The sequence below is a fragment of the Mus pahari genome, chromosome 23 (genome assembly GCF_900095145.1).
Source record: "Mus pahari chromosome 23, PAHARI_EIJ_v1.1, whole genome shotgun sequence".
Lineage (NCBI taxonomy): Eukaryota > Metazoa > Chordata > Mammalia > Rodentia > Muridae > Mus > Mus pahari.
The window spans coordinates 39,563,846-39,574,292 of record NC_034612.1 but is presented as its reverse complement, the minus strand read 5'-3'; the positions used below and the strand labels follow the sequence as shown (position 1 = coordinate 39,574,292).

Below are 10,447 nucleotides of genomic sequence, written 5' to 3'. Positions count from 1 at the left end.
GCCTGCCTCTGCCTCCCAAGTGCTGGGATTAAAGGTGTGCGCCACCACCGCCCGACCTGAATCAACTCTTACTCCCATCCTAGCAGCAGAAAAATGACTGAGACACACTTCTCCTCCACCGATCTCAGAAGGGGCCAAAGAGCCCGCAGCCTTCGCTCGCAGGAGTCTAGGGGAGAAGCCGCAAGCTGACTGCAGTAACTGGAAGAGCAGAAGAATGTACCCAGGGAGTTGCGCGAGCTTCCAGGACAGCATGGGTGCTAGCGGTGATAAATACCCTTGCACACACACATCCATTCACTCAACAGAAGCTGCACCGCCTGCCTGCTATGGTCCACGGGTGGTACGCAAGTCATCTTATCAACACAGTCTATACCGACCCACAGCGTTCAGTGGCATTGGGAGGAACCAGCAGGTGATTCTTCTGATTTCCTTATAGCAAGTCTGGCCTTGAAGTTCGCAAGGTGGATTCTTAAGATATGTGGAGGAGTGCATAGAGCACGGGAGACCCTGCCCTGCCAGGGTTTCCGGTTGCTATTTCTGTTTGATTTGGATTAATAAAAGGTGAAGTCAGATCACAACGGGTATGTCGATGTGACGCAAGCAGACACCTACCGTATTAAATCGGGCACCATCCCTCTTTTAGGTGTGAATGCTGTCTTCATTGTGGTAGCATAGGAATCCCAGTTGGTGTCACCTGCTAAAAGGACACCAGGGCGATTTGACATGTGGCAAAGTAGAAAATCCTAACCATGTGTTGTTTCCACAATTAAAATAATATCGTAAAAGAAAAAAAAAAACTCTGCACAATGATTTCATCTTAGGGTCCAAATTGGCTATGATGACCAATTTAGGTCTCTGTAATAGAAGATGGACATTATTATCAACTGTATGCTGACATTAAAACAGACCCCTTGCCTTTTTCGAGTACTCCTACAAGGTATTTATTTTTATTTATGTGTATATGAATGCATGTGTGTAAATGTATGTCATGTGAGCTAGTGACTGAAGAGGCCCGAAAGGGACATCAGATGATTGTGAGCTGCGTGATGTGGGGGCGAGGAACTGAACTCCAGTCCTGGCAAGAACTGGAAGTGCTCTCAACTGAGCCAGCGCTCCAGCCCTGAATGCGTGCTATTTTAACAACGCTAAAGATGAGGTCAGAAAGTGTGAAGAAAGCAGTGGATTTGCATTCTACTTTAGGTGTCCCTATTATATCTCGGTGACCAACTTACATCATTAAGAAAATGTAGGGACTTCAAAGTCGACTCAAGACACCTCAAGGTCAAGTTCTCGGCACAAAGGAGGTTTACTTGCCCCAAAGGGACAGAGGGCAGGAATAAGGAATAAAGACAGGAGATAGGACTGGCTCAGGATAGAGAGGAGACAGACGTGGCACATAGAAAAATGTCAGCTTATAAAGGTAAAGGGGGAAACCCCGTGTTAGGGAGAGGTGTTTCATTTTGCTGGGCATGTGAATTAGGTGAACCAAAGGGGGCTTTTGATCGCTGGACTTCAATACTTTGATAGCTGGACCTTGGTGGTCAGCCTCAGGAGGAGGAAGTGGCCAAATGAGGGAATGGACCTTGGGGGCTAGCTTCAGGAATGTGATCTAATGGTTTTAAGCAAGGCAGAAGGAACAGGGGAGAAAGACCAGGCCTGCCAGAGCCATGCTCGCTGTGCCGGAGCTGGCCAGAGTCCCTTCAGAAAACCTGTGCACACACTGGAGTCCTGGACACCTCCTCGCCTCCTCGTCTGATGTCCAGCCTAACCCTGCTCGGGCCTCTTCCCTGCCACCCATGCCAACAGGCCTGCCTGTTTTTAACTGTATGAAGCAGAATAAAAAGAAGCTTAAGAGGGTACGGGGAGAGAAATTGCCTGCAGAGATCTGGCATGTTTGCACAAAGATACCTCAAACATGGATGCTAAAGACAAAAAGTGGTTAGGGCCAGAGGTTGGCAACATTGTGTTTTACTGAACTAGAACTCCTCTCTCTATATATATATACAACAGCACCTTAAACAACATAAAAAAAACACCTCACAGTTTCATCAAGAAATAGTAAGGGGCTGGTGAGATTGAGTAAGAGCACCGACTGCTCTTCTGAAGGTCCAGAGTTCAAATCCCAGCAACCACATGGTGGCTCACAACCATCTGTAACAAGATCTGATGCCCTCTTCTGGAGTGTCTGAAGACAGCTACAGTGTACTTACATATAATAAATAAATAAATAAATTAATAAATAAATAAATAAATAAAGGGACTCATGCCTGCACACAAATATAAAAAAAAAAAAAAGAAAGAAAGAAAGAAGTAAGCTTGCTTACATCTCTTTACTTGGTATTTAAATGTTAAGCTTTGCCATTTATACCCTTGGGATGTTATGACTTAGATAGTCATGGGGTCATTTATGTGAGCTCACTGTGAAGATAGGGGAAGCTGGATGCTCCCTGGGGAAGTACATTCTCTTAACCTTGAAGCGTAAGTCCTCAATACATTTCTGTCCTTCTTCATATGCTTGCTCATTGAAATTCTTTCTGCGAGGAAGCCTCGGATCCGACTTTGAAGCAAGCCCTTTAGTGCCGAGGGCAGCCATAAGGAACTGCATCTCTGCCTCTACCTCACTTGGCATGCATCCACGGGTATATAATCCTATGCTGACTTATACATACGTCCATGTAAACACAGACATAATAGGTGTGGTGGTTTGAATCAGAATGCCCCCCCCCACATAAGTGCATATATTTGAATACTTAGTCACCAGTTGGGTGATTTGGGAAGGACTGGGGGTGTGGCCATGTTGGAACACCTGTGTCCACTGTGGACGGACTGAGGTTTTAAAAGCACCTGCCAGGCCCGGTGTCTCTCTCTCTCTCCTCCCGACCTGGTTACTCTGCTCCACACTTGTGCTCCAGTACCATGTGTGCCTGCCTGCTGCCAGGTTCCTTGACACAACGACGACGAACTCTAACCCCTGGAATGGTGAGCCCCCAAGTTAACTGCTTCTGTCTAAAAGTCACCTTGGTCACGGTGTTCTGCCACTGCAATAGAAAAGTAACTAAGACGGTATAGGGTTTCACGCTCGCCATTTTGACTTACGATGCACATTTAAACTCCCTTATTCATACATATGTGCCAAAATCCTGGGCTCAAGACCGAGAAAGAACCCAGTGAGACGGGCTGTAAAGAGCAGCTGGCTAATCCAGGAGTAAACCATCATGTGCTGCCCTGAAAGGTAAAGGAGTCTTCCTTTGATGGAGGAAATAGTGCTAGATGATTCTAGAAGGATGCTGAGGTCTGCTTGTGGGCAGCGGAGACAGTAGAGTTTATCCACCCAGCTCCCTACAGCAACAGAATGCCACAACATTTGCTAGAAATACAGCAGTCTCCTTGTCTGCAATTTTAATGACGGGTATTTCAGTCGACCACAATTCAAAACCAACAAAGGGGAAATTCTAGAAATTAGCTTGAACGTTTAAATCGCTTGCCATTTTGAGTTCAGTGGTAAAAATCTCAGGCCCGGGGCTGGTGAGATGGCTCAGTGGGTAAGAGCACCCAACTGCTCTTCTGAAGGTCCAGAGTTCAAATCCCAGCAACCACATGGTGGCTCACAACCATCCGTAACAAGATCTGACGCCCTCTTCTGGAGTGTCTGAAGACGNAACCACATGGTGGCTCACAACCATCCGTAACAAGATCTGACGCCCTCTTCTGGAGTGTCTGAAGACGGCTATAGTGTACTTAAATAAATAAATAAATCTTTAAAAAAAAAAAAAAAAATCTCAGGCCCTCCAGCTCCCACTGTCCACATCCATGCTGTGTACACAGCCTGCCCCGTAGTAACCCAATCAGTTTTTTGCAGGTCGCAGTGGCTTGTAGGTAGGGCCGATATTAAATATGATTTCAGAGTATGTCGCCTCCAGATGTGGTAAGTGTGAAGTCAAAATCCAGTAGTTTTCTCATTTTGCATTTCTGGGTAACTATTTTTACTTATGTCTCTTATTTGTGTGTAGGTGTGTGTAGGTGTGTGTGTGTAGAGGTGTGCGTTTGTGTGTGTGTGTGTGTGTGTGTGTGTGTGTGTGTGCACATTCATGTAGAAACAAGATCACTTTCATCCAACCCAGATATGCTGGAGAACGCTGGGGAACCTGCTTCAGGTGGCGCCTTCCGGTCCATCACACAGACAAAGTTCCTGCTCCGGGTTCTTTCCCCTACTGAGGAAAGCCGAAGATAGCCGAGGATAGCCGAGGACTGGCAGCTGGTAGCGCGGTCATCTGAGAACCTGGCTCAAGCTGCCTGTCCGGACAGAAGCAGCAGGCAAGGCTGTCTGCAGGGCCCGAGGCCAAGGTCTCCTGTTTCCGGTGCCACCTAAGCAGAGACAAGAAGCTTCTGTCTGCTCGCTAAGCCTGACGCACTTGGACGCCCATCTGACCTCCAGTCCGTTCCCATTCACGTTGAGTGCTCACCCTACTGTAATCGGTTTTTGTCAGTGATGTATGTGTGTATGCTCTGACCTCCGTTGTCAAACTTCCTGAAAGTGGTGTTATCGGAGTTAACCCTCTTTAGAACTTGAGACTCTCTAATCCAGAAGGACGTCGTCTAAACTATTTCCGGTGAGATCTTCGTACGTCACTGGTGTCCCCGTAGTCGGTAGTATCCCCAAGGCTTTCTCTGTGGCCCCATACCCGATCTCTCCTGTGATTCTGCCATCCTTCTAGATGCTTCTTTCTTCTCTAGTTCTCAATCCTCTGATCCACAGCTAACATCGTGGTCAGCCCCGGGACACAGAGCCCTGTTCTGGTTTGGGAACGCAGACAGCCAGTGGAGATGCTGAGTCCTGAGGAAGACTCAGCGGTAGGCTGAAGTCCTGTGGGATCCTGGCACGCTGAGGATGCTGCCCTTCCCTCGCTCAGATGATGGGGCGGGAAGTGAGGGCATTTTGAGCTGCGGTTGAGTTTGATAGGGGTCTGGCAGGGAAACTGAGATGTGCAGTCAAGAGTCGGAGGCACAGCAAAGGGCCCACTGTGAGTGAAGAAAACAGTCTGGCTGCCAAGGCTGTTGCCTCATAAAGCCTTACCCTGGTAACCATGGTGACTTATCCCTGGTGTTCATGGTCGTGTAAATAATCAGGGTGTAGTGACATAAGCCTTGAATCCCAGCACTGGGTCAGGAGAGGCAGCCTTGTCTCTATGAGTTTGAGAACGGGTTGATCTGCATCAAGGCTACACAGTGAGACCTGGTCCATCAAAAACAAAACAAAACAAAAAACAAACAAACCCCAAACCAAAAAATGTTACTGTCTGCACTTAGAACCTAGAGCTGGCTAGTGAGCACAGAACTTAATGTTTTAAGCCAGGACTCTCTGCTTTTGTATAGCAGCTGTGTCAAGAGGACAATAGCCCAGGATTGCACACTTATGCTCAGGAGTGACTCAACAACAGGCATCAGCTGTCTCTTCTCTGGGGGACAAAGATTAGATATGACATATCGCACACTCTTCTTGGGAGAGTGGCTTTAGCTGCAATGGAAGATAGGGTTGTGGCTGTGACAGACCCAAGACTGAAGGGGCAGATGATCCAGGAGGTGAAGGCTGAACAGAAGATATCTGTAACCAATCAAGGGATTCTTCTCCAACAGCCTGGGCCCTCTTCATTGCGCTATCAACTTCTGGAAGGTTCCAAGGAGGACGGGAAGGTGATTTTGTCCACACTGAGGCGGAGGGGCTGCTAGGCCATGCATGGAAACCGTTTGGTCAAGATCGGGATAGTTCAGTCTGAACATTTGGCGTTGGGTACTGTGTGTAGACAGTAGAGTCCCTAGCAGTTTGTGCAGCACAGGAAGTCCTGGGGTATGTGATCAATTCCGTAAGAGGGGGGGATCCTAACTCTTATCTGTTCCAGACAAGGAGGGAAACTACAGGCCTAGGAAAAACCCTGACAGAGTGTTTAGAAAAAGGGAAATGGAAATTAAGGAGTGCCCTTGGGGAATCTTGGGAGCTTTTCCCTCCTCCATCTCCTGACCTTGCTGTTCTATAGAATCTGAAAACATGTAACTTTTTTTTTTTTTTTTAACTGAATAAGCTCCTTCCAGCCCCCACACCCCAGCTTTCCTTTCTTCGTTTACAGGCTACTACATTGCAATGTAAACACCCACTTCGTTGTTCTCTTAGGAGCTTCATTCTAAAGAATCCTCACAGCCCAGTAGCCAGCTCCGCTAGACGGCTGCAGCCGGCCATTATTGCTCCGAAGGGATGGGTACGCTGACTGTGCACTCAGTAATAATGCTACTCGAGTCGCAGCTAACAGCTAGGGGAGGTGATGTCTCTCCACCAACGCAAAACGCTGAGCTGGTAAACCCGCTGCCGCCCGCCGCCGCAAGCAGAACCACAGAGCAAGGCTCTCCATCTGTCACCTGGCAGAGCGCCTTTGAAAAGGGCTCAGCTCCCAGCCCAGTCTGCAGGCAGAGCAGCCCTGGCAGGCTGATCCCGCCCCTCCCCTCCCTCCCGCCCCACTGAATTTGCTGTTTGCGACTTAAAGAACCAGCCAGACTCCTCTCCCTCCCAAGCGTCCCCAGTTCTGTTCATTTGTCTTCGGCCCTGTTGTCCTTGGGAGGACACTAGCTGTGGCTTTATCATGTCTCCTCAGGGGTTTTCTTAAGTATTTAAAGGGACACCCCAGAGTTTTAGGGAGGGGAGTATAAAGGACTGGACATGAGTGTGGTTTTGGACGGCTGATCATTCTACCTGACTCACTTGCGCCTCCCTGCCATCTCTAAAAGTGAGGCAAACCCCTCACGATTGATGCCCTTGGGCAAAAAGTGCCTTATTTAAAACAACTCCACCGCACACACAGCACACCACGCCCCGCAGACCCGCAGCGTGGGCAGTCTTACTTGATTGGAGCTTGGGGTCACATTGAGCGAGGCACGGAACCTCGTTCCTATACTGGGCCATCTTGTCCCAAAAGGTCGTCTCCCCTCCCTGACAAGGCAGAAGCACTCCGCTCTGCGCCCCACCCTCTGCGCGTGCCTTTGTGATGCGTCGCTATGGAGACGCCGCAGTCTCCGCCCCTGGACCCAGAGGGTGGGTGCATCTTGCTGATGCCTGACTTTCCTGGAGTTCCCTAATCAAATAGTTCTCAACCTGTGGACTGCGACCCATGAGGAGGGTGGGGTGTCGAACGACCCTCCCACAGGGGTCACCTAAGACTATCGGAAAACACAGATATTACCATTATACATTACAATTCATAACCGTAGCAACATTACAGTTATGAAATAGCCATCAAACAAATTGTAGTCGGGGGTCACCACCACCTGGGAACTATATTAAAGGGTCACAGCATTAGGAAGTTGGAGAGTCACTGCTCTAGTCCTGAATACTACACCATTGTTTTGTGTATTGGCAAATACAAGCAAACTGGAAAAGGCTGAAAAAAAAAAACTTTATTTCAGCCTGGTATACTGGTGCTCACCCGAGATCCCGGAACTCAGGAGGCTAAGGCAGGAGCCCAAATCTGGAAAGAGATGCCTTGTCTCAAAATATTAAACACCCCGAATATTAAAAATCTGGAAGCAGATGGTCAGACACCCAACTGCAAATTTGTGTCCATAGTTTTCAGTGTAAGCAAACGTGGGCAAGGTTGGCATGGAAATCTGTAGGACACAGTGACTACACCCAAGGACGAGAAAGATCTGGTATAAGGGGAAGGTAAAAGGTTCAGCAACAGATCCGTGCGAGGGCAACCCAGAGCATCTTAAGCTACTGTCTAGCTACTTCAGGGAAACATTGGGCACAGGCTAATTACGGAGAATCCGGTGGGGTAATGGATGCAGCAGGGTCATCCTCTACTGCATAGTTTGTCCAGGGGGCAGCCTGGGTTACACCAGACTGTATTTTTAATAAATACGAAAAAGCCCAAACTATATTCCTGGTACCAACCATGGGATGTAGTGGGGGCCACTTTGTTACTGAACACTGGCTCACCAATCCTACCCACTTATACGTGTTAGAGTGTGGCTTTTAATTTTTTTTTCCACTTGTGATCACACTGTGCCTGAGAAATTTTTATACCAGCTAAATTATATAAGGTATATTATAAGACAAATACACAGGTCACATGTTTATTGATAATGAACCATGAGGAACTTTATTTTAAAAAACAATTTGCTGTGCTCGCTTCGGCAGCACATATACTAAAATTGGAACGATACAGAGAAGATTAGCATGGCCCCTGCGCAAGGATGACACACAAATTCGTGAAGCGTTCCATATTTTTAAGTGGATGCTCACAGTCAGCTATTGGATGGAACACAGGGCCCGCAATGGAGGAGCTAGAGAAAGTACTCAAGGAGCTGAAGGGGGACACAACCCTGTAGGTGGAACAACAATATGAACTAACCAGTACCCCCTGAGCTCGTGTCTCTAGCTGCATATGTAGCAGAAGATGGCCTAATCGGCCATCATTGGGAAGAGAGNCCCCTTGGTCTTGCAAACTTTATATGACCCAGCACAGGGGAAGGCCAGGGCCAAGTAGTGGGAGTGGGTTGGTAGGGGAGCAGGGTCGAGGTGGGGTGTATAGGGAATTTTTGGGATAGCATTTGAAATGTAAATAAAGAAAATATTTAAAAAAAAAAAGCAATTCACTGCTGTGCATACAATTTTACCACCTATGAAAGATATGGTGCAAATTTGCATATTAATGAGATGTCATATTAATGAGGTTGCATATTAATGAGATGAGCTTGTATTTTACATAAATAATTAAATCTCCACTAAATATGAGGTGCTGAATATGAGACCATCTTCGGGACTTTTCAGAATCCGTCAATATTTTGGTTCCTATAATCACCAATACTCAGAAGACCATTTTGGATAAATGCCTGGCACAAAGGGTCAGAAATGTGCTTACGACCACTTCAAAAAAACACTTGGAAGTTCTGCCCCGATCCCAAGCCAAAACTCGATTAATACGTTTTTATGAAATTCAGGACAGCAAATCAAATAGCAATTAAAAAGAAAAGAAAAAAAAGGAGCACTCCTAACTTTTGTACGGATGTGGACAGCCTGTGCCGAAATGTCCACCAGAGCTTTCTTCCCAGATATTACGACCTAGTCTTCTCTCCGTGGTCCAGCTGAATACCATAAACCCTGCATCCCTTTTATCTCGTTGTAATAACCTGGTCACCTTGTTCAGCTACATACAATAACCTCGCTCCTCTGTTCAACTCCATATAATAAACACTCTGAGCTTGCTTGATTTGATTTTGAACTAACAGTTAGCATTGAACATCCAGAAACCTTGTAGTGTTGTCAGATTGACTGACTGCCTATTGATTGAAGCTCTCTGGTTCATATGGGACCCCTCACAACACAAGAAGCTAAGTATTAATCACTGACTGCAAAGGGTATTTCATGTTCATAATCTTGGCAACTGCCTGGCTATTGGCCACATAGCAGGTTCTTAGTTACTACTGAACAGCTCCAGATGAGAACATAGCTACCATTCGCTCTTGGGAAGAGAAGACAGGAGACGCACAGTGGACATTTCTGGAACCTTGTTTTGAAAGTGATTGACAGCCTGCCTTAGTGGAGCACACCTTTGATCCCAGCACTCAGGAGGCAGTCGCAGATCTTTCTCTGAGAATTTGAGACAAACCTGGTCTACATAATGAGTGCCAGCCCTGCCAGGGTTGGATGTCACTAGATCCTGTCTAAAGCAAAGGGGGCGGGCCATCAGATGCCTTGGAACTGGAGTAACCCCAGATATGGGTCCGGATGTGGGTGCTAGGAGTTAGACTCGGGACTTCTGCAAGAATCATCTTTAAATGAAGAGCTAATCCAGAATTTTTGGGTGGGGGGAGCTTCGTGCACATAATGTAGGGAATGTGACACATTTTAATGCAATGAACAGCAGAAAACGTTGGGAGGTACAGACTTCTGTCAATGTAATTTAAAAAGGAATGAGTCTAAATTAGGGTTTAGTAGTGGCATCTAAATTAAGACAGTAACACCCAATAACAGATTAGCTGTCTGGAAATGGTAGGGCTAATTAGCATAGCATAATTTAAGATAAATATATTTTTAAAACAGAGCAGTGAGCATATAGAATTTTTAAAGCAAGTTCTTATTAATATCTTAGATTTGTCTCGTCTTAGGCAAGCTAAAATGTGGGGTATGCACTGACTGCAGATCCAGGAGATGCCTTTGCCACTTTCCTTCTGGGGACCCTCAGGGTAAGGCAGATCTGTTTGTGAGCTCCCGTTGCCTTGTCTGTAAACACCGGGCTGACAGAGATGATAATCCTAACTACAGCTTATCAGTGGTAACCCACACAAGCCAAGGAGTCTCTCTTTTTCCTCATTTCTACTCCCTGTTTCCATTGGTAGTGTAGTTTCTTTCTTTCTTTCTTTCTTTTTTTTTTTTTTTTTTTTTTTTTTTTTTTTTTTTTTT

At 46.6% G+C, this 10,447-nt stretch overlaps 1 protein-coding gene and 1 non-coding gene across 5 annotated transcripts in view; one reads left to right on the top strand and one right to left on the bottom strand.

Annotated features, from left to right (window-relative positions):
- Positions 1–7,016, bottom strand: part of Tex26 (testis expressed 26) — a 31,631-nt gene extending 24,615 nt beyond the window's left edge. Inside the window, exons 1-2 of one of the 4 annotated variants that reach the window (XM_021187045.1) lie at positions 6,889–7,016; positions 613–697 (exon numbers count right to left, since the gene is read on the bottom strand). Coding sequence is in view for 2 of the 4 variants with exons in the window: in XM_021187043.1 (XP_021042702.1) it covers positions 613–697; positions 6,889–6,949 (146 nt within the window). In the remaining 2 variants the exon portion in view is untranslated. The remainder of the gene's footprint in view (positions 1–612; positions 698–6,888) is intronic. The other 3 variants (XM_021187043.1, XM_021187044.1, XM_021187046.1) reach the window with 3 other exon arrangements.
- A 1,150-nt stretch (positions 7,017–8,166) lies between these two features.
- On the top strand, positions 8,167–8,273 carry LOC115063098. Its single transcript, XR_003842982.1, has one exon. It is a non-coding gene; the product is annotated as a U6 spliceosomal RNA (small nuclear RNA).
- The last annotated feature ends 2,174 nt before the right edge of the window (positions 8,274–10,447 follow it).